We start from the raw sequence: 24,878 nt of genomic DNA, 5'->3' as shown, positions 1-24,878 counted from the left end.
GTGCAAATCACCCGACCCAGCGTTCCCCTACAGTTGCCAAGGACCTTCCAACCCCATGTGACCCGGTGCCATCCAATTTAGGACTTGACACATCATTGATTTTGTTTCATATGTACTTTGTCTTATTTTTCATTTGAGCTAATGTAACAGAAATGCCACAAGCTGGATAGCTTCTGAACAGCAGGAATTTGCTTCTCACAGTTCCAAAGCCTGGGAAGCTCAAGATGCCACCGACTGGTCTGGTGAGAGTGGCTTCCTGGTTCCTAGACCACCTCTTGCTGTGTCCTCAACAGGTGGAAGACACAAGGCAGATTCTGGGGCCTTTGTTATCAAGGCGTGGCTCCCCACCATGGCGGCTCCACCCGCACACGCTAGCCACCTCCAAACCCCCACCTGCTCACATCACCCTCCTGAGGAGGTTCCCAGGGAACTGGGAGACACCACATTCAGACCACAGCACCTATTTTCTCTTCCCAACTCTCCTCAGTGTCCCTCAGGGCAGGATCACTTCTTGGACCTTCGAGTTCTAAGCAGGGCTTAATGGGGCTGCATGTACTTTACCATCCAGTACGTTTGGGGAGTGAAAAAAGAACTGTCGTAATGACACCAGACCAGCAGGGACAAACTGGGACAGGGCCATTCTTGGCACTGATGACTGAGTAAAAGGCCAGGAGAGACATCTGAAGAAGCGTCCCTCAAAACGACGGCACTGAAGGCACTTCTGGACACCTGGGGTCATGGCACCAGGACACAACATTCTCCAGGCATCTCCCTCCTCCTGCTGCCAGTACGTCCTAACTGTTCTGTGACATCAACTTAGCATATGGGTAGTAAAGGATTTATTCACATAATTTTTAAAATAAACTAAGAATAACAAGGAACTGGAGAAACTTTTTGGGATTGGAGCCAACCTCTTGGCGTGGAAGGAAAATAGGAAGGAACACACCCTCATTTGCTTCTAACATGGTTAGCTGATCTGTTTGAAATTAGATCCACTTTCACCTGTGTTCACTTAATTATTAAGCCATTCTTAACCTCCTCAATGCAGTTTTCATATGTTTCAAATCTGACCCTGAACTAACAGACCTTTCACGCCAGTGGTTTTGGATGTAGGCTAGGTGGGAAGTGTTTTACTGGTGTTTTTCTAAGGGTCACAGGTTTGAGAACACAGTACAGTCTGTACATAAAACCCAGTGCACCGAGTGTCCTGCTGGCCCTTTGTCTGTGATGAGGAAACAGGCCACTCTTCAAAACTTCTGTTTCCTTTCAAAGTGTGGCCGGCTGCGCTGGTGCTGAGCCATCTAACCACCCAAGTGAATCCGTTATTGGGATCAAAGTCCTGCAGGAAGAGAAACAGGGGCAGCCAGGCACTGGGGGCAGCCTTGCCTTCACTTCGGAGACACACAGAGGGGCCAGGTCTCATTTTGGAATATCCTCCTTAAGAAGGACCCAAAGAATGGGAGGAAGAAACACCCGTCAGCAAGAACAGCCAGTGCTACGGGATCGCAAGCGAATCTCGGTCCATTTGCTCTTCTCAGTATGGGCAGGAACCTCCAAGTGGATCGGTTTTAGCTGCCATTTTGTAAGGAACCAATGGTGGTGAATACATTTGAAATGATACAACAATATGCTCTTTTGACCTTCGTTAATTAAATAGTGCCTTCACATGCATTACAAATAACGTCAGTAATGATGACAGCAATGCAGCAAACATTTACTGACTGCTAAGCTGTGTCTGTCTGATAAAGCAGGTGCTACAACCTGTTTGCAAAGGGGAGAACTGAAGTGGACTCTGTCCAAGATCATGTATTTTCATAAGTGGTGGAATAAGGACTCAAATGGTAATGAGAATCCCTGTTTTTAATTGCTATACTACACTGTATAGTGAAAACCAAAGGAAGCAGAGAAATTTTTTAAAAAATTAAAGTATTAGACATCAAAAGCCAAAAAACTGCAGCTTTCTAAAGCTATTGAGTTCTTTCATCACATATTTAATATACCTATTATGCATCAGGCACTTTGTCGACATTATCTAATTTAATCCTCTGTGAATCAGCTGTTATCTCCATTTCATAAATGAAGACACTGTGATTCAAAGAAATTGTACAAGATCATAGGAATTTTCTGTTGTTGTTTGAGATTGAACTCAGATTTACCACTGAGCTACTTCCCCAGCGTTTAAAAAAAATTTTTAAGAGAGGGTCTCAGTGAGTTGCTGAGGCTGTCCTTGAACTTGGCTCCTCCCCGCTCAGCCTCCTGAGTAGCTGGATGCGCACCACCATGCCTGCTTGTCATTTGCACTCCAACCTCGCAGACTCCAAATCCTTGAGCTTGTTCACAAAACCACCCCATCTCTTTCCTTAAAGTGATTTATTAGCTGGGCACAGTGGCACATGCCTGTAATCCCAGCAGCTCAGGAGGCTGAGGCAGGAGAATGACGAATTCAAAGCCAGCCTCAGCAATAGCTAGCAATGCAGCCAGATCGTGTCTCTAAATAAAATACAAAATAGGGCTGGGGCTGTAGCTCAGTGGTAGAGTACTTGCCTCGCATGTGTGAGGTACTGGGTTCAATCCTTAGCGCCACATAAAAATAAAGACACTGTATCCATCTACAACTTTAAAAACAACAACAACAACAAACAACATAGGGCTGGGGATGTGGCTTACTGGCTGAGCACCCCTGAGTTCAATCCCCAGTTCCACCCCCCGGCCCAAAAAAGTGACTTGATACCTCTAAGGAATGAACTGAAAAACAGAAAACCTTTGCAACAAAGCGATTTATACATTTAAAATTAGAAAATATTCTTCTTTCCAATATTTCACCAGGCACAAAACAGCTCCCTTCTTAAGTATTAACTTGAGAAATGCGAAGATTCAAGTGATCTGCTGTAAGGTGAGTGGTACAAGGAGACAGAAGGGTAGCAGCACGACTAGTTAGCCCTGAACAGGACAGGCAGGCAGGTGCTCCCGGGCTCTTGTCTTCTAGGGCAGGCACCCTCTCCAAGGCCGTGCTAAGGATCATCACCACTGATCCTGGTTTCCTCATCACTCTCTCTGCACATCCAGTCCAAGCTCACTACTTCCTGCAGTGGTCAAGGAAGACCTGAGGCAGGAGAAGCCAAGGAGCGGGCCTGGGCTGCACCCAGGGAGGGCTGCTGCCCATGGGCAAGCAGGCCGTGGCCAAGATGAGCGCCTGGAGCCTGCGCACCGTGCACCTCACAGCAGAGAGCGCAGGAGCAGCTCCTCACCATCCCCAGGGAGTCAGGAAGGACCCGACCAGGCAAGCCAGCTTCGGAGTTGAGAGCAGGAACTGCAGAGGGACGGGCGCTCCCAGGGTCCGGCCAGCATCTTCACGAGAGCCAAAGGCGGAAGCGACAGGTGTCCCCGAAGTGAGGGGAAAGGTGGACCGCCGCGCGCACCAGGACCACCGCTCAGCCCGAGAAGGGCCAGTCCGCCAAGGGCCAGGGCATGGACGCAGCGCGAGGGCCTCGTGACGGGGCAAAAATGAAGCAGAGCCGCTGACCGATTCCAGGTACGGGAGGGGCCAACGCAGACCCGGAGACCACCCCGGGGCCGAGGTGGGCGGGGGCGAGCCTTGTTACCCGTCCGAGCTTCAGGTGTGCAAGCTGCGCACAGGTCTGGGTCGGGAGCACCGTAGGTGACAGTACTGAAGCTGCGGAACCGTGCGCTTCAAAACGGTTCCAGTGGCAACTGTCAAATGTGCAGCGCATTTGAACCCAGTGAAGGGACCAAGGCAGAAACGTGGGCCTGACCGTGGGCCTGACCGTGGGGAGACCTGGATCTGACTCGCGCTCGCCTTCCCCACTCTCTGCTTTTGTGATTCTGGTGAAGCCATCATCCGCGTCCATTACTGCTCAGGGTCCTTTTGATCCTGATAAGCACCCAGAGGTCCAGGCTTGGGGGCTCTAGCAGCAGCACGCAGCATTTACCCAGTGAAAACTAAGGATGATTATTCTGAGATCTGATCATGGATTTTTTTAAAAGGAATCTTCAGCTTTTAGAGGTATTTATCTAAATGTGTCTAGGTAAAATAAAATGATAAATGGAATTTCCTTAGGGAAAACCAGGGTCGCGGTGCAGTGGTAGATGTGGATACAGATGACACTAGACTGGCTGAGGCGACGGTGGTGGTTGGCACCGCTGCATTCTTCTGGTCTGTATGCAGGGAAGTTTCTGCACTGCTGAGCGGTGGGGGGTTGGACAGAGGCGACACCACGTCGCCTCCCACAAGTTTTCCTCGGATGGAAGGACTGACAGCACAGTAATCTCCCAAGGAAATCTCAACCATCTAGAAGGATCATCACAATAATCAGGTGGCATCGAGTGCCCAGAAAAACCATCAGGCACTACTCTCGACATCCCCACACCGTGTTTCTCTCATTTCCTGTCCCTCTAGGCCCCTTCACTTAACACACATGCCCTTCTGCCATCCCCACATCATCTTGTCACCCTGTGAGGAACTACTGACACATAGACGGAGACATCTCCCTCCGAGGACGTGTCCTGCTGTGGTGTCTGAGGTGGCCTGGGAAAGCCGGGAGGTCAGCATCAGACACGAACACTGCCCCGGGGATGCAGAGCCCTCCTGCCCACGTGAGACTCATTTCCTAGAAAAGTGTGTAACAGTGTCACCAGAGAGCTGGCTCAAAAGTAGATCGGCAAGCTCTGCTCCCAGAGTTCCCGACTCAGGAGGCCCAGGCTGGGTCTGAGCACCTGGAGTTTCCACAGGTTCCTAGATAATGCTGCTGCGTGAGTCTGGGAACACACTTGGAGAATTACTGTCCCGCAGAATCTATGACAACTCTATGAGCCAGGTGTGGTGGCACAGCCCATAATCCCAGTTACTTGGAAGGCTGACGTAGGAGGATGGCAAGTTCAAGTCCCACGACTTAGCAAGAGCCTGTCTCCAAATAAAATGAACACAGCTAGGGATGCAGCTCGGTGGCAGGGCACAGAAGAAATTCTGCTGGGACTGGTTCCCTGGCACTGAGCACAACATCCAAACAGAGAAACACCTCTACTCCTGCCAAAGACAGCTCGCACTGCATGATCGTAGCTCAGATAATTAACAGAAATAGAAAATGCTGATACTGAGGGAGTCTTCAGTCTGCTCATTTTTTAAGGACCAATAGACTGGAAAGAAGGGAGAGACCTTCACATGCTGTGTACAGGGACAGCAGTGGGTGTCTCACACACACTGCTAAACATACACTCTTGCATCAACACCAAGACAGATGCGACTGTTGCCATGTAACAGGGGAAACAGAAGCCCTGAGGAGCTCTGGGCAGGGGTAAATTGGCGAGTCCAGGTACAAGCTGAGGTCCTAGACCCCAAGGCCACATTGCATCTGCACTGAGTTAGGCTGATGTCCCCACTCAAGAGCTCCTGCACCTTTACCCACTGTCAAAGAGCTCAAAATGCGTAGACACGATTATGACATCTATCAACCCCGTTAAACCCTATGAAAAGAGCAGGTTGTCTCTTCCTCGTTCATTTGTTTTGGTTCTCTTATCAGCAGAAACACATGTAATACTAGGAGCAATTCGCTAAGAGGCCCTTTTGATCCAGAAAGTTTGGCATATCTTTAAAAACTGACAGTAATGATGCAGAGTGAGAACAATGTCCATTTATCTATAGGAAGTCACATGGTGATAAAGACTGGCCTGGCATTTCCCTGAATGCACATCCCACAATGTTCCTGATTCTATGGCTCCACACAAGAGATAAGAGTCTATTTCTAGAAGTCCAGGTGGGACAGCAGCCACCGGACCTTCCTCCCCGTCGTCTTACCTAGGGCCCTGGGGCCAGGTGCTGAAAAAGGCTGGTGGCAGGGTGGGGCGGAAAAGTCTGGCCCCCAGAATATAAGTGAGGTCGTCCTTAGCTGTAGTTGGGGAGGGGTGAGAAGGGTGCTCGTCTTCCCTGTTTGTGATCACCACAATGTTTTAGAATGCCACCCTTCCACAGCACATAGAAGGGATTAAACCTGGCAACGTCTTTGAGATGATAATTTGCCATTTGTTGTGAAGTCCTACTCATGGAGACAACTTGAAATCAACCTATAAAAGTGCTCTATGTAGGAAAATGAGAAATAAAAAACTAGCCCACTTCCTTGAAAAATTTCAAAAGGATTAGCTAATATACAAAAAGCCAAGTTTCTAGCAATACAATTTAAATGCTAGATTACTGTTCCTCAAAGGACATCCATCCTAGCCTGTAAATAAGATTTTTTTTTTTAAATGAAACAACAGCAAGGTGAAAGGTTATATTTATCAGGTTTTTGCAGGATGACACCCGTCAGGATCTTGATGACAGACAGTCCATGCTATTCCACTGGGGTCACAGGGCCATGCATAGGGTTCCTTCTCCTATACCTGTCATACCCAAACTCCACTCCTGCTAGACATGAGCCCTCTGCAGCACATCAGCGAGAGCACAGATGGTCCTACCCTCTGTGTCACTCACTATTGCCCAAGCAAAGCTACTTTTTCTTCATTTTAATTAATATATTCTTTCAATTCATTTGAAGGGAAAGCTTTACAGAGATTAAAGCAATTTTGGAATCACCTGGCCAGGTAAATGTTTTTCTGTGTGTTAAGGCATTGCTCTGGACTTTTTTTTTGGAGCACTTAACAACTGTGATGGAGAAGGGACACCAAATGATGCTTAGAAATGCGATATACATTTTCATTTCACACTCCATCAGCTTTTACAACTGCAGTTCAATGAGATGTAAGAGAGGACTTGGCAAACAGCCACATTTACCAAGGTATAAAATAAGGGTCAGGTTACTTTTTCATAGAAAGAAAAAAACACATTGAATTTCACTCTCCAGGACGTTAGTGGTTCCCTGGCTCAACCCCAGCCAAAGGCACCATGCGGCTCAGCCTGGTCAGGGCTGCTCTAGCGCAGGCTCCTGCTGCGCCATAAACGGCTCCGAGGCAGGAGGACATTCAAGAGAACATTCTTTTCCTCATCCCCTTCAACTCAGGATCTACAGATACAGAAACAACGGGAACGGATCATCCCTGGTGGTTACATCTTTTACCTGCAAATACGGTGCCTGTCACCCTGTGCTGGTGGGAGCAGAGACAGTTCATTCCCTTTGCAGGCAGGGAAACAAAGCCGTGGGCATCCGCAGCAACACCCCTTTCTAATGCAGGTTTCAATCTGTCTGAAGGGACAAAGCCTCGTGCTATGTAAGAAGGGACTCCATGATGACAGCGGGAGCCTGGTCTGGAGTCCCATGCTACAGGCTGCCGTTCCCTTGCCAGGGGGAAGAAAGCGCCTTTACTTACCTGTGCCAAGCCGGAGACCTCTCCTTTTGCTAGCGGTTTGCTGATGGATGGCGTGAACACTTTGGCATCCGATACTGGCTGTCCTTTCATAAAATGCTTTCCTGATTCATAAATGTCCACTTCAACCATCTTCCCCATGAATGGAGGGTTCTTTGGCACTAAAACCTTTAAAAATTAGTTGTAAGAAAGATTAATTTTTAAAATAAACTTTTAGAACAGTTTTAGATCTATAGAAAAATCACAGAGTTCTGGTATGCCCCACACCTAGTTTCTCATATTATTATTAATTTCTTACATTAATATGGCACATTTGTCATAATGAACGAATCAAAATTGACAGAGTACTACTAACTAAAGTCCTTAATTGATCGTTTTTTGTTTTGTTTTTTTTTTTAGTTGGCTCCTCATGTCCTCTTTCTACCCTGGGGTCCCATCCAAGGTGGGCCCTCACTTGCAGATGCCCCGGATGTGATTCTGTAGGGTGGGAGGCATTTCTGGGAGGAGCCCCCGGCAGCAGGCAGCGCTCTCCAGGCCAGAAGCCTGTCATCCTCAGGCGTGTGGCAGGCAGGCCGGGGAAACCCCAGCAGTCAGCCGGCCACTCCTGGACAGGCCTTTGAGTCACTGCTCTGCTGTCCCAGGTGATGAAGAAAACAGACAATTATGATGAAAGCTTCTACTTTCAGTTCCTTCCAAATGAGCTGTCAGAGTAACAGTTGGAGTTGACACTTCAAATGAAGGCTGTGTGTGTGTGTGTGTGTGTGTGTGTGTGTGTACACGTGTGTGTTCCAGGAGAGGAAGGTTAGTTAACAGCAACTTCCTCAGTGACACCTCGGGCTGGTGTTCAGTGCTGAATGATGTCCCTGCTAATGGCCGCCACTGCCTTCTTTTGCTCTAGGAGGAAACGCAGTCCTGGGAGCTGAGCTCCCTGTAGAGCCGTGGTGCTGAAGGGAACTTTGGCTGGTTTGTAGGAAACTGTCAGATGGTCTCTTTCCACAGGAGATCACTGGTAAAAGTACTTGTTTACCTTGAGCAAACGTTCCCCTCCTTGGGGACTAAGCCGTAGTTTGTGTGCACAACGTCGCCTCACACTTCTATTTCAGTACTGGAGCAACCTGCCAGTCTTTTCAAGTTAGGATCCAAAACAACGAGGCTGACTGTAATCCAGCAATACTTTGATATTTAGATACAGTCTTCATCTCTGAAACTCATCTCATTTAGAAAGATAATTTCTATGACATTTCGGGCTTAGCTGTAGAGAAAAAAAAAATCCGACCAGAGCCAGAAGTTCCACGGCCAGTTTCTCTGGGAAGCAAAACTGGATCTTGGTCTTTCTGAGTTTGGTTTTCATGACCCTTGAGTATAATGCTTCATCAAAGTCTCCGAAAAAGGTCACCTGCGTGTGAATCACTTATGACAAGCAAACGAACCGAAAGAACTTCCGTTTCAAGATGTGAGAGTCCTTTTAAATCAGTTTTTATAAAATAAGAAAATCTCTAGAGCCAACTGTCCCTGCGAGATTTGGTACCACTCCAGGGGAAAATAAGTCCCCTGGATCTGCTGCCTTGGTCTGAACCAAGGGTTTTTTCTCCTCCGGTTTTAATCATTGGGAAAAGCCTGAAATGGGAGGAGGTGGCTAAGGAGGCAGGCCACTGCCTTTAAGATGAGGGGTCCCCTGCTGAGGCCAGACCCAGATGGCAGGGAAGGACGTGGAGAGGCAGCCCCAACACAACCCAGTCCCTCCCCGGCTGAGCAGAAGGCAGGCAAGAGCGTGAAGGCGCTCTCTGGGGGACGTTTCCTAATGAGGCTCAAGGCGGACTCACTGCTGTCCACTGGGGGCTGGCCTTGGGGAAGGTGTCCCCAGGGTTACCACAGACCCACGGCCAGTCTGAGATCACCGCACGTGAGCCACCAAGCCGAGGCCCCCTTAGCTACTGCGTCCGGCCTGCTCTCTCAGGCAGTGGCCGCCCCTGCCCAGCCCCTATCTGACCGCCCAGGCTGACCTCAAGAGCCTCCAGGACCCACAGCCAGGACCCACAGGAGAAAACAGTCTCATCTGACGAGGAAGAGCGAAAAAGCAGGAAACCCCTCGTGACTCTGAGAAAAGTAACTAGGATCCAGAAGGATCCACGAGTGTCCCTGACCCCCACAAGAGGCGCCCTGCCAGGGAGGGGCATCCCGCCTCCCCGATGGCCTCTGCCTGTTGGGCCCTGAGGGAGGCCCGTCTCCTTCAGGTGCTTATGGGTGGCTTTCCCACCCGGGGAGGTGGACCCACGAGGGCTGACATGGAAGTCAGGCTCCTGGTGGGGCGGGCAGGGCAAGGAGGCTGGCCGGAGGGAGCCCCCAGGGAAGGAGGCTGGACGATCCTCACACGGAGTCAGGAATGGGCCCTTCTCTGCTCCCAGCATTTGTATCAAGGCAGAAGTTAAAACAACAAATGCTGGAACTAAACAAAGCTGCAAGCCAGCCCACTGACCAAACAAAGACGCTGTGCATGGCTGGCAGTGAGAGGAAACCCTGCCCTGTCACGCCGATGGCACCCACGCAGACATCCTTCCTGTCTCTGAGCAGGTCTCCCCTCCCCAGCTTTGCCAGGCGGCGGGGATTTGGAAAAAGCTAACCGCCGGGTTCCAAACTCCCCAAAGCCGAGGGCTGTCCTGTCAAAGATAAGGAGGACTGCAGCACACTAAGGACTTACTCCTCTGTATCAATCGTCCTGGAGAATAAGCCACAAGACAGACCCCACAGGAACTTGCCTGGATTGATGCTGCAGAACGGCCTCACTGTGGCAAGATTCGACGCTTTCCCCTTCTGAATCCCTTCACTTAAACTTCCAAAACCCTTTCTAATTTTGCAGAAAACTCAAGAATTTATTGAAGTGCCTCTTACCTGCTCATAGAAGCGATTGTGTGCAACATAGAACTTGGAATCAAAAGATTCTTCTGTTACTAACACTTGCTGTCGTTCACCAATCTGTGGAAAGAAGGGGAGAGAAAAAAATGGAAAGATGAAGGCAAAAACCTGAGAATCCAAGAATAAATCCAGCCCAAATGGTCCTGGTCGCAGTCATGTCCAGCTGCATCAGACAGCAGACGGGCAGATACTCAGCCTCACACTGCTCCCATCACCGACTCAAGCTTCTTGAGAAACATGAACTGAGTGGTGATTTAACATTAGCATAGTATAAACTCTTATTTTCTTACATAGCTACAAAAAAGAACTTGACTGTATTTCTTCCTTCGGCATAGGATAATTAAAGCTTCTAAGACATACAGAGTCTTCTAGATATCACTTTGCTTCTTGAAATAAAGTCACAGAACAAGCCAGAACTAGCTGCTTCTAATCCAAATTCATGAAAATATTTTGGCGCTAGGAAAGGGTAGTAATAAACATTAATTTGAGTTATGAGGGATGGATCACTAAAGGAAGTGCCTCCCAAGCTAGTCTCTGGGTCTTTGTGTCCAACTCAACGGCTCACGTGATGCCCAGGTATTTACTTATTATATACATTTTTCTCTGCCACAGGCAACTGTCTCTGTTGCAGCCCAGACCTTGTGTTTATTTTTGTTTTTGAGAGGGAGCAAATATATGGGACTACATTTACAACCTAAGCATACATTTTTAATAAACCGAGAAGTCAAATCAGCCAAAACAATGGTAGAGTAATGTAACTATCCAAGAAAAAGAAAAAAGAAAAAAAGTCTACCATTCCCAAGTGTGTTCCACTGTGAGACACAGCATTTCAAGTGACAATGGCTTCCCCCCCCACCCCAAGATGGTCAAATGTCTGCTCTAGCAAACCATCTGTATTCAACCATGGTGCCTGGATTTATTTCTGCTGTTGCTACTTGATAAACAGACCCTCCCAAACTGATACACACCGGTAAGATGGTTTTTAAAGAGAAATTCCTACCCCCATCTGCAGGGACTTGTCACCACACACAGGCAGTTATCATCTAGGAAACACAAACACAGCTGCACTACGGAGGAACAATGAAGAAAGTCCAGCTCCCCTCGCCACTGCACAGTGCCAGTGTCCCAACATGCCACAGAGCACTCCCAGCTTGCACTCCTCCAGAATGGAGTCCTCATAGCAAAGGCCACACCGTTTCTGAGAGGATACTTATCAAGACTTTAAACCAAACTGTAACATTTATCTCCTTCAGAAAATCGGGTAGCCCAAGAAGAAAGTTCCAGAGCTTTCATGGCTCTGCATGTCAAAAAAGACGGGTGACTATGGGGTTTTGCTGAAGTGTATTATTCTTCTAGAAGGAAACCTGGGATGTTTGCACATTTCCCAGGGTGAGTTGCTTGTGACTCAGGATGAGTGTCTGTTGATGATTCTTAAGGAAATGTGCAATTAAGCCTCATCTAGCATGAGGTTTTCAGGAAATTAACAACAATGTGAGAATAGAGAGCCCTGCACACACACACTGCTTCTCTGCTCTCACTAGAGAGCATGTGGACAGCTGCGGCCACATTTTTGGGCTGTTCCATTTCATCTGGAGATAAGAACGACAGGGGCACACACACAGACAGAGGCCTGGGCTTTCCACGGGCAGGGAACTATTTGTAGGTGACTATCTGATACTGTTTGCCAGAGGGCTCGGGGACCTGTGTGCAGTGACTGATAGTGAGGGAGGACTCTTTTCCAGCCACTGCCCTCAGCCATGGACCTGGCCTCCCTGCTGAGGCCCTTCCAGTTCCCCAGGGTGTGGAGGAGGGGGCTGGGGCAGAAAGCCCAAGGGGCACAGGAGGCTAGGGCTTTGACCAAAAGCTCCTGCAACCCATCCCTGTTGCCCTAAAATACACTAAAAAACAAAACCAAACAATAAAGAATCTCCTGCATATTTTTTTATGAGTGAAGTTGTGTTGGAGTGAATATCAAATACAACCTTTAAGAGAATCAAGTATTTCAACAAATCTTAAGAGCAACAAGAATTATGAAGGGGGTGGTTCAGATAAAACTTTGGAAGAGGCAACTTGGCCTGGGTGATGGGGAAGGGGCCTATGGGATGGCAAACGTGCACAAGCCTCGATCCCTCTTCCAAATAAAGCACTTCCCTGCACTTCCAACTGCTGTCTCCCGGGCCCACAGGATAACAGTGTGGTTCAAGAGCCTCAGACAACGAGATTACCGTCATGAGCCCCAGTGTCCTAGGAGTCTTCTATTACCATGAGCAAGTCCCCAACCCCAGAGAAAAAAGCAGGGCATCTGGAGCCAATGGCTGAGCCAACTCTCCAGAGGCCACCAGGACCTCACCACCCAGCCTCCTATTATGCTTATGACAGGGATAATTCCTGGAAGGGGCAAAGCTCCTTTTATAGAGAAAGATGAGAGGACACGGGCCTCATCAGCATTGTGCCACATGTGCACTCACATGACATCTGCTGAGCAGCATCCCTGGCCACCTCACCACCATGGGGGGATCGTGGTACCCAGGCAGAGCCATCCACAGGGATGAAGGGTGCATCACCTTGAAAATGGCCAAACAAGATCCTACAAATACGCAAGAGGCTGAGAATCGTGGTTTTCATAAAATTCATGGTTGGCAACGCCATGTAACTGTCCAGCAGGGCCACAAAGCTGGCACGGGAACTGCAGGGCCACCGAATGCTCTGCAGGGCAGCTTAGGTGGCCCACGTTCACAGTCAGGAAGGCGCTCGCTCAGGAGCAGGAGCAGTGGCTCCAGCAGGGCCCAGGAGAGGACACTGAAGAGGGCTTCCAAAGCCCCGAGTGCCGCGTGTCCAGACTGGACGGGAGGGAGGGGGGGGAGACCAGGGTCTGTCTGTGCCTGGGCCTTCGCTTCCCTCACCTGAAAGCTGGGGAGCAGGGCGGAACTGAAGAGGAGGGAGATGGCCACACAAGGGCTGAAGTCTTGTCAGGCCCCAGGGTTCAGGGACTCGGGTGGAGGAAGGAGCTCTCTCCTCACGGCTTCTTCTTATTGCTCTTAAACCAGCAACTTGAGTTTTAACACCCACCAAAGAACACTTACAAAGTCAGCCAAGACTTTTCTACAATCCTAGGAAAGATGCCTCTCTTACTTCTTGTTTGCTTTCTTAAGTGAGCAATATTCCTAGTTGCTCAAACAAAATGCTTATTTAATGTTTTGTAAAGTGTCAACGCTGGAGAGCTTTCCCTGGGGACTTGACCCCACTGGACTATTCCTGCGGGGAACGGTTCCCTTCACAAAGCCCAGCTCCCGCACATCTGTCAGAGGACTTCCTAGGAAAAATCACTTTCTCCACTGACAGCTGATGAGTAATTCCAGGGTCTACCTAGCTTGTTAAAGTGGAACAAGACTGGAGGCACTTTCAGAAGTCCACAGAGCTAATTAAAGAAAGGGACGAGCTCCACAGGTGAGAGGTACAGATGCCCAGATCTCCACTTAGTACAGCTTTACCTTACTTTAAAAAGCCATTGTATTAAAAATCTGAATTATAGTCTTGTAAAACCACCTCTGCATTCACAGGTGATGAAATGGTCTCACTGGAGAGAGACTGTGCGTGACTGGGGAGCTCCTGGAGCTGCTGCAGGAAGAGTGAGTGTGGTCCCGGGGCTAGGCCTGGGTGAGAAGATTCCAGAAAAGCACCGTGCTTCTCTCTAAACCCCGGAGGCACAATACAAAGGCAGTCTCCCCTGGACAGCCCAAGACTAAGAACTTGGAGGGGGCTTGGCGATCTGTTTCAGAAGGAAGCAAGGTCCTCAAGACAGGTGATGTGCTCAGCCCAGAGAAGAGGAAAGCAAGTCTCGGAACCATTCTGCCACTAACTGCCTCCGGCCTCAGGGCTGGCTGTAGAAGACTTACAACATCACCGATCTAATTCTGCAGCATGTGACTTTTCCCTAAGTAGGGAAACAGCTGTGACAAACAAAAAGCAAAGTTTTTAAAATTCAATCTCTGGGTGGATTTTCCACCATCTTACATAATTGGCTAGCTGTGTCATTTGTGTCACATCTCTGCTTAAAATTTCCCAAGTGCCTGAAGTTGCAAGAAACATCAGTTCTAACCATATGGCCAAAGAATATGCATAAAACACACACTTGCATTAAAAAAGCAGTGGTTTCCAATAGAATTCGGTTGCTGAATGAATGCGCATTCAAGTACACTCTATGTCCCCATTTGTCCTGAAACCAACAAAATCCAAAAGGCTATATAAGGATTTAAAGAGAGGCACCGGAAAGAATGGTCTGAAGAAAGGCAGATGCTGCCCAAAATTAAACCAAAACATAAGAGCATTTGGGCTAATACCATCAACTCAGTAGGAAATGTTACTTGCATAAGCACTCTATACTAGAAAAAGCAAAAGGTTTCTTTTAAAATTATATATGGCTTTAAGCATCAACTTTGCATAAAGTTTACTTTTTTTCTACCTTCTCACCTTTGTTTTATATTTGGAAAACCTGAGATATGGTTTTAGAACATAATGTCAATTCAATTTCTATTTTCAAATACTGAGAAAAATTTCAATATTTCAATTTGACAATAGTAACAAAAAAATTACAAAGGTCAGATTATATGTATTTGAGGATCATGAAAGATAAACATTTCTTTCTTGAAAATAGTTATAAGGTAGTAAAGAAATTATTTTGCTTGCCTTGGAAAGTTTCTAATAATGACTTTTCCTATCCATTATTTTCCTAAGGCAAAAAAAGGAGATTAAAACCATACATCAAAAGTTCTTATGGTCATTTATATCATGTCCTAATAAATTTGAATTTTATCTGTTTATTCTACAAAGTATTCTGATATGCTACTTCTGTAGCTATTTTTTTAATTGTAGATAATAAAATACAACTTTTCTGTGTAACTCTGGGAAATGTCAAATGTCTTCCTTTAGCTGCAATCAAATTAGTTTTATTTTTTTTTCCCTAAGCTTCCTGGAACATGTTAAACTCAAGGCTGTGACCTTAAACTCTGAAATAATATTTCTAGTGTCTGTACAAGAGCCTGCCTCACTCACACCTTTAGACTAATTACTCAGTGTGCCGTGGCCAGCGAACGGCTGTGGTTACACTAGGAGAAAGTCTGGTCTTGTTCTTTCCCAGCAAATGAAAATGATAACCTTTCCATTTTGACTCATCACTCACAACAGGCAGAGCATTCGATGCTGGTCTCCAGGGTACCCTGTCATTTTCCTGGCTGTTTCTGTGGCCCTGCAGATGCTGGAATTAAAGAAGCAGGCCTAGGGCTGGGGATATAGCTCAGTTGGTAGAGTGCTTGCCTTGCATGCACAAGGCCTGGGTTCAATCTCCAGCGTGACAAACAAAACAAAACCCCATCAGGCCTCTTTGTGTTAAAAACACTCAACAGTAATAAGAGCAATGCCATTTAAAGTTTTTAAGTATTTATTTATTTATTTGGGGTACCAGGGGATTGAACTTAGGGGCACTCGACCACTGAACCCCAGCTCCAATCCTATTTTATATTTTATTTAGAGACAGGGTCTCACTGAGTTGCTTAGTGCCTCACTTTTTGCTGAGGCTGACATTGAACTCGCCATCCTCCAGTCTCAGCCTCTCAAGCTGCTGGGATTATAGGCATGAACCACCGTGTCCAGCTTAAATATTTAATACAGGCTCAATGGTTAGGTGCCATGAGTGTCTTAGTGGCTCTATTAATTCTTCCCCACATTTCAGAAATAACCCACACATGAAAATAAACAAACTACAGAACAGTTTGACTGTTCAAGAGTCTTTCCTTCCAAACCAGTGGTGCAAGCCACAAAGGCCAGATTCAAGGCAGTTCAACTGCATCACACTGATCTAAGAAGCTGTGGCTTCTGTGAACCCTGTGCTTTCTCTTCAATTGCTGGCTGGTTTTCTTCTAGCCATGTGCCCACTCTAGTGAGAGAAAGATAACTCATGGGAATCTCCTCCTAGTTGGAGGCAAAAATCTCGTTCTTCATAACAGAGCAGTTTTCACCTGCTGATGGAGAGTTCATAACAATGCCACGTACTTAAGTGACAAGCGATGACTGATCAGCCTCAAAGACCTACACTGAGTGCTGGCTGTACCTCCAGCTGGAAACACTGCCAAGTTTTAACCAATGCTGGCACATTGGAGATTCTAGAACATTCTAAGGCATTACCTACCATGCTTTTGTGGAAGTTTCAAATGGTGGTAAGAACATAACATGAGACCTCCCCTCTCCTTGCCAAGACCCAGCACAAGCACCTGCATCTCCTCTTCCCCACACTGTCAGGAGTACGGGAAGGTGCTCACACTGGAGCCAGGTCCTGTGGCCACACAGTGACAGCAAAATCATCCTGTGAGTTCTTACTGATGAGACCACGCGGGCCCTCGTGAGATGTGTGTGTGGAGCCCTTTCTGACTGAAAGCTCCTCCTAAAATGTGGGCGCACTCTGTTCACACTTCCCCCTCCTGGTCTTCCGCCGTGGGCAAGCCTGGACCAATCTGCTTTGGTGGGCTTCTCACTAAAGGCACAAGAGTGTGCTGTATGACTCAAGTACAATTTTGTCAATTATACCTCAAAAAAAAAAAAAAGAAAAAAAGAAAAAAAGAGAAGAAACTGCCAAATACTCATTTTTTAACCATAAATTTTATGTTGCCATAAAATGAGAAACTTTAAAATACTGTTGAAAAAATAGTTTGCAGTGATCCCCCCTCATCTGTGGGTTCACGTTCAGCAGTTTCTGTTATTTTTGGTCAACTACAACCTAAACATGTTAAATGGAAAATTCCAGAAATACACCATTTCTGTTGTTTGAAATACACAGTTTTCTGTGCTTATTTTACACAGAAATAAACAGTTTTCAGTTGTGTGCTGTTCTGAGTAGCATGACGAAATCTGTGTTAGCCACTCTACCCCACCCAGGACATGGACGGCTCTTTGTCCGGAGTGTACACACGTATGTGCTACCTGTTCCCAGGTTCAGTGGAATGAGGGATTGAGAGAGATGGTGAGGCCTCATCACAAAGTTTTTAACTCTACTATATTGTTATAATTGTTTAGTTTTGCTATCAGTTATTATTGTTATTCTCTTACTATGACTAATTAATAAATAAAACTTCATCATAGGCATGCACAGGGAAAATAAAAATAAGAACAGCATTTGGTACTATTTCTGGCTTTGGACATCCACTGGGGGCCTTGGAATGTATCCCCTGTGGATAAGGAAGGACTGCTGTATATCAAGTACTGTAATAAACAAAGTTTGAAAGTCACGGAAAGCCTATTTGCAGTAACGATGAGTTTTATATATACATAATGAGCTAGAATGCATGTAATATGTTATCTATTACTTACGTATTATACGTTACCTAAATAAAGAGGTAATATATAATAGGTATATATTATATAATTTATATAGGCATATGTAATATATAGGTATATGTATTGTGTGTATATAGTGCGTATATATAACTATACATTAAATATAGTATATATAATAGGTAATATATGATAGGTATATGTTACATATATAAAGACGCCTTACCAAACAGTAAGAAAACAATGGATGCTCCCCATAGAGAAGTAATTTAAAACAGAACATGCTGAAAAAGCAACCTAAAACATAAAAATCCAGATCATTTATATACATATGTGAAAAAGTTCTACCTCACTCTTAGCAAAGAAATAAACACTGAAAAAAGAAATACCCTTTTCCCCAAATGAGCAAAAGTCTGAAGAAGGAGGGCTGTGCTTCCAGGAAGAAGGGACACGGACGGACGGACGGACACACACACACACACACACACACACACACACACACACACACACACACACACACACACGGCACAAGAGGACACACTGCTGTCAGAGCTCCTGTTGGAAGTCCCTTCACTGGTGACACAATATGTGAGACAAAAACAAAGGTGGGGGTGGGGTGGGAGTAAAAAGAAAGGAAAACAAAAGAAAGAAAACAGGCCAAAGCTGAGTTTGAGAGCAGGCCAGGTCACCTGCAGTCACACTTGCAGTCTTTGCTCAGGCCTTATCCCAGGGCACTGCGAGGGGGCTGCAGAGAGCCCAGCACCTCCTGGCCACCACCACACTGTCCACAGCACAGGACCCAGAAGCATTCAAACAAAGATCCAGGCATCTGGAGGGCTGGAGAGAGAGGGAGGGGGGGAGGGGGGGGGGAGGGGGGGAGGGAGGGAGGGGAGAGGGACACTTCCAGCCCCCCTGGTGGCCTGGGGCAGCTCCTTCCATGTACTAAATTATAAGAGGCTGCGTAAACTTTGAGTGAATGTTTTAAATCATTAATTCAGAGTTGGTGTGGATGAGGGAAGAATTAACAGATTATTAGTTCAAATTCTGATGAGAAAGCTAAGGCTCCTTAGAGAATGTGACTTGGTCAAGGTCACGCAGATCACAGTGCCTAATCCATAATATTAAAAATGGATCTTGTCCTGACAGGTGTACTAAGCAAGGGGCAAATTGCTCAATTACTCTGAAACTGCTCAGTCCAGCACTGTGGCCACTGGCTACACACAGCTATTAACTACTTGAAATGTAGCAAATCCAGATTGAGATGTGCTAAGCAGCAAGTAAAGTGTACACCAGTTTCCAACACTCAACAAGAACAAGAGAATGTCAGACATCCATTAATGTTTACTTTGTTTACATGTTGGAAAGAATACTCTTGCCACATTGATCTCAATTAAATATATTATTAAAACTTATTAAAATGCCACCTTTTAAACTTTTCTTTTTTAACTGTGGCTACCAGATCATTTAAAATAACAACTGTCATTCATACTGTATTTCTATTATCCAGGGTTGTCTTAAACCATTATGTTGTTGTTTTTAAGGACTTAACAGATATCCCTTATTTTGCTATTTAGAAAGGATTTTTTTGGTCACTTTTCAAAAACAAAAATTTTAAAATTCACCAGAAACAAACTATCATTGTGGCAATCATGTGAATGCAATGCTTTCTTTGATTTTAGGAGAGAACATATACTTGTCAATAGATTATAGATTTGGGGCTGCTAACTTCCTCTGCTTCCATTTTCCTGGCTGAGTACAGTCGCCCTAAAATCTTAAGGCAAGGTCTACTTGCTGGTCGTTTGAGGAAATCCAGGCGGCCAAGGAGAGGCTATCTGAATCTTCCAATCTGTCACTTGCCATTTTGTATGGCTGCAAAAGCAACCATATAAGGGACAATGGCTGGCGTTTGGACTTCAAAGGCAGAAACTGATCATTTCAAATTAAATTTTCAAAAAAGTCAAAAATAAATGTCCAAAATACACACTGCCTTTGGTAAGGTAAATTTTTTATGAATCCCCCCTATTACCAAAGAGCTCAGCAGAGATGTGAGCCCTAAGTAACACGTGCAGCACAGCCCGCCATCTTTCAACCATTTGCCACTGGGGACTGCAGTGGAGGGAGCAGAAAGGGTTAGGCAGAAGTCACAGAGGGCCAGCTCTAATGGTGTCTAATCAGCATAACAAAGGACACGGCCACCATCTTTCAGCAGAGGGCAATACATCTCATTAAAGAAGACTGAATGACTATTGTGCTCTGGGCTCCCTCCCAGCCCCCCTTTCTTGGCTGGGCTCCGGGGACCCTGAGAGCTGACTGCAGAGCTTCAGCTTTATTGGCCAGGCGTTCAGGCTGCAGGCAAAGAGCCCGCTTGTGTTAGGTGCACCTGCATCTCCATGCTTTATTCCCATTCCTCTCCCGCTGCGAAAATGTCGCTTCCTCAAGCACATACAAGTCCTGTTATGCTCTTTATAGGAACATAATATGGAGAAAGGTCAACGGCCACCCAAAAAAACCCCGGAGTAGTCCCCCTTGAAATATCTTTATTTAAAAGAACACTGATTGATCTATGTTTCACTTCTATTTTGATTTTCTCTTTAATGTTACTTCCCCGTCTTAGACTCAATGAAACTAAACTGAAATTCTACCAATTTTAGTGCAACCAGTAATTAGCTGGGTGCACACGAGTGTACATGTGTACACACACACACACACACACACACACACACATGCACGCACCCACCGTGTGATATAAATGAGGTAGTTTGGTTCAGACCTCTCCTCCCTATTTCCTCTTATGACAAAAGTAAGAAAATACATGAAATGACCACAAGGAAGTGGAGGCAGCAGATAAGCAAATGGGTAGCTTTTGTATATGTTAAATCAAGCATTAAAGATGACACCTATACCAAGAATTTTTTTTTTTTTCTTTCAGGGAGATTATGAAGAAATTCAAGGAATTCAATGTAGTTTTTCATATCAAGCTACTTTGGGAGGAATACTGAGTGGGGAAAGGCGAAAAAGGATCAGTTTTTTTAATTTTAAAAAATATACCTTTATTTATTTGTTTTATGTGGTGCTGAGGATCAGCCCAGTGCCTTACACACACCAGGCAAGTGCCCTTCCACTGAGTTACAACTGCAGCCCCAGGACCAGTTATTTAATCTAAATAAATTTTCAATTCTGGTCTGTAGTTTTTGATCAGTGACACTCTTCCAAAGGGCATTTGGTAGGAGAGATGCTTTGATATATTTTAATGGCCTCTCCAGCCAAACACAATGCTGCATTGCCTACCTTCGCCAGAGCACTGCCATGGCGGTGAGCTTCTCTAGAAGGAGCTGTTTACCACAGACTTAGACAGGAACCCTGCAATCCTCCCCAGACTAAATAGCAGAAAGCCAGCCAAGTCACAGGAGTGGTGGGAAATCTCCTGAAGCCGTTCGGTGTGCCTGGGTTTCCAAGACCAGGAAAGATGTCTGCAGCACAGGAGCTGAGGCCTTGAGAACTTTCAAAGCCATGGCCTGGGGACCTGGGGTGAGCGGTTCCATGCTGTGATACTCTGCATGTGACAGCATACAGCTAAAATAAACCTTGGGATATCACTGAAATCCCAGAATGCCCTTCTCTACATGGTGAAATTTTCAGCATCAAAGAGTCGGTTTCCGCCTTCCAACCCCCAAGTGGAATTTTTGCTTCTCTCCCCCACTGAATTTTTCCTGTTAGACAGGAAAAATACATACAAACATGTACATATATTTACTTCTTGCCTTGAAGTCTTGTCAAAGTGCAGCATGCAAATGGAACACATTATAAATTCTATATTGCATTTTTTTGAGGGTGGGGGGGTACCAGGGGTACTTAACCACTGAGCCACATCCCCAGCCCTTTTTATTTTGCATTTTGAGACAGTGTCTCGCTAAGTGGCTTAGGTAAGCCTTATTAAGTTGTATTTGAACTTGAGATCCTCCTGCCTTAGACACACAATTTTGTAGTTTGGTCCCCAATCAGTGACCAGATCTCTCAAATGAACCATGGTCCTAGGGGGTAAGTAAGTAAGATTGTCTTCTATTTTGAGGCAGAACTGAGCCAATGGACAAGAACCTGAAGGTGACTAAACAGGGAGTCAGGGAACCTCTGGTCCCTTCTACCTTTGCCACCACACTAGCTTTTTTAACTGCAAGCAAATTATTTCACTTTTGGTCCTCAGTTTTTTTACCTGAAAAAAAATGAGGGAAAGGTAGGTGGGCTATCAATAGCTTGTAAAGTTGTTTCTGGGTCAACTATTCTGTTTCTAAACTAGGAGAACAGCAAAGTGTCCCAGTGCGTGCTGGAAAAAGGGAAGTATTCCTAGCTTTGCTGCAGTAGCCCTTCCTGTGGACACAGAAAGGGCCACTCAGCCTGAGAGTGTGAAGTCAGCTGTTAGAGTCTGTAAACAAGTCAGGATGGCGCCTGGCATTTTTCCAGGGGGAGTGGTTTGTGAAGTAACGCCAGCGAGCCATTAAGTGTGGAGATTCCTTATTGGTTGACTGCTGTATCTAATTTATGTTAATAAAGATAAGCTGTGTGGAATGTATCTATACCCCTCCTGTCCTGCAATAAACGGCTCCCATTCTGCTGTATCAATGTACACAAGTTGCTCGTCACCCCCCACCCCCTGGTTATTTTGCTGCAGCTGGACTGCGGCAGTCAGCCTCCCCACCAAAGCTCCTTCCTTTCCCTTCTGGTGCCCACAGAGTTTGAGGTCAAAAATTTGGCCAAAGGATAAACAGTGCAAAGCAAGCCCAACAGCAGGTGATGGGAAGAAAGGGAGACAATTCCTGGAAAAGCATCCGAGAGCTTTCCTGCTGCCTCCAGGTGGGGTGGGGGTGGGGTCTTGTAAGGAGCACATGCCATAGACATGCTGGGACATGCTGGGACCACAAAGCTGCTGGCCATAAGGAACAGCAGCCATAGGCATACTTAGTCATGTCTGGTTGCAATTGATAAGGAGCTGTAAGGGGCATTAGCCATAGGCACACTTGACAATGACTGGTTACAATCCATAGGGAGCACAGCTCTGTGGACATGCGCAAAGAACATGCCCTGTTGCAATTACATCACTTCACCACCATACACCACCGACTTGCAACTATATTTAAACCACTTGTCCTGCCACATCCATGAGGACATCAGTGAGACTGGCCGCCTTGCTGTCCATCCTCAGGTGGACTCCACCATTCCCTGATGTCCAGCCATTGGCTGGAGAGAACCTCTGGACAATGACAACATCTGCTCTTCAGCTAAGAGAAGTTGCATGGCATCGGAGGAATTTTAGGGCTCATGGTCGCTCTAGGATTGTGTGCTGTGCGTGTATGTTTAATCAGTGTACATTAAATGCTAGTTGGGGTGCTCCAGCACACCCAACAATTTTGCATTTGATGATTGGTTTGAATATATGCTTGCATTTAAAGGCAATCCGCCTCCAAGAACCTATTAACAATGCCACGCGAGATAGGTCTGTATTCAACTAAGGCCCAACTTTCAACGCATCTTCCATTTACAATAAAAAGATAGCTCTGTGAGCCAGACTAGATGGTGCATGCCTGTAAATCCCAGTGACTCAGGAGGTAGAGTCAGGAGTATCACAAGTTCAAGGTCAGGCTTAGCAACTTGGAGATACACTATCTCCAAAAAAAAAAAAAAAAAAAAAAAAAAAAAAAGAAAAAAAAAATTAAAGAAAAGGCCTGGGGAAAAAGCTCAGTGGTAGACTAAACTGAGGATTTAGTCAACAGTTCCCCCAAAAGAGGTATCTCTTTTTGAAATATATTCATGATTTTGATGGTACTCCTGGATATCTTTACTTAAGTAGTCAAGAGAAAATTTTAAGTCTAAAATTGGCTCTTTCCATTTGTTGCTTCAGAGCAGGAGTAAATTTAGAAAGCAAAGTAGTATGAATATATAGGAATTATTCAGAGTCCAGATGATTGTTCAACATGCTAACAAAGCAGAAGGCTGTGGGAGGAACAGAATTCTGGCCCCGAGGAGCACAGCTGGGCATTCCTCCCTCCCTCCTGAGGGACCAGTCCCCCAACCAGACAGAACCCTCTTGCTCCCATCTCAAAGTCATAACTCAAAAAGATGGTGGATAAGACAAAAAACATTTAATGCAGAAAAAGAGGAAAATTTTCCAATACTGATAAATCTGCAATTCAGTTTTCCAGAGCTAATGGAAAGATGAATTGTGCCGTGGGGAAAAACCCAAGCAGCTTCTTGTCATTTCTAAAACATGATCCTGTGCCCGCCTGAAAGAGTTAAGGCTGTATGCTGTATAAATATTTATCATTCTTCTTTCAAAAAGATAAGAAAAATTTCCTCTGCATACATGAATTTCAGATTGCTAAGCAAACATGGAGATATGGTCAGGGGGCCCATCCTCTTAATGAGGATATGGTAATGATAATGATTTTTTTTTAGCCTGCTTATATGTGATCAAAACCTAGAGTTTTGATTTTATACCAAGGCATGTGCAGAGCCAGAAGCAGTTAATGCTTTTAGAAGCATATGGATGGGATGACAGGAATACCATCAAGGGCTTAAAGTGGGACCAGGGTGAAAGATTCATTAAAAGTGATAAATAGGATATGCCTTTCCTAATGCTCTGCAATTGCATATTCAATACAGCAGACCAGTGACTATGCATTTTAACTGTCTTTATTTTTAAGAGAGCTGCCAGATTTTAATTACAGATTAAACAGTTATTTGCAAATGAGTACCTCTTCATTATCATATGAGAATCCTAACAATCAACAATTTTCTGTTACTAAACAGCACGTAGGACAGCATAAAGTTTAAGAGTAGGATGGGGGGCTAGGAGTTACTGCAGTAATCCTATTTAATTTGAGCAAACCGATTACCTTGACATTTTCAAAAATATTTATTTTTTAGTTGTAGTTGGACACAATACCTTTATTTTGTTTATGTATTTTTACGTGGCACTCAGGATCGAACCCAGGGCCTCACACGTGCTAGGCGAGCGCTCTACTGCAGAGCCCCAGCCCCAGAGCTACCTTGACATTTTTTAAGGGAAAGAGATGACCTGGAAGAAAGCTCCCAATATCCACAGTTCCACGAGTAGAGACTCTTCTTTACTCACTATTTCTAAAACAACACCTGGCCTATGAATGGTTCTTGAAGATTTGTTGAGTGAGTGAGTGAACTGCTATTAACAGGTGAGTAGCAGTTCTATTGTCAAGTAATGATAGTTTAAAAAAAAAATTCTAAATTGGGATCTGATCATCAATGGCATTTTTCTCAAAGGACTGAATTCTGTAATTTACTCCTAGGGCCTTAGAAGA

At 45.6% G+C, this 24,878-nt stretch overlaps 1 protein-coding gene across 4 annotated transcripts in view; it reads right to left on the bottom strand.

Moving 5' to 3' along the window:
* The window catches only part of Cdkal1 (CDKAL1 threonylcarbamoyladenosine tRNA methylthiotransferase), a 594,700-nt gene that overhangs the window by 42,588 nt on the left and 527,234 nt on the right, over nt 1-24,878 (bottom strand). For all 4 annotated transcript variants that reach the window (XM_077801468.1, XM_077801469.1, XM_077801470.1 and 1 more), the window contains 2 exons: nt 10,204-10,287; nt 7,318-7,482 (listed from right to left, as the gene is read on the bottom strand). In XM_077801468.1, the coding sequence (XP_077657594.1) occupies nt 7,318-7,482; nt 10,204-10,287 (249 nt within the window). The remainder of the gene's footprint in view (nt 1-7,317; nt 7,483-10,203; nt 10,288-24,878) is intronic.

Source organism: Urocitellus parryii, chromosome 8 (assembly GCF_045843805.1).
Source record: "Urocitellus parryii isolate mUroPar1 chromosome 8, mUroPar1.hap1, whole genome shotgun sequence".
NCBI classification, from domain to species: Eukaryota; Metazoa; Chordata; class Mammalia; order Rodentia; family Sciuridae; genus Urocitellus; species Urocitellus parryii.
This window is presented reverse-complemented; position numbering and strand designations above follow the sequence as displayed.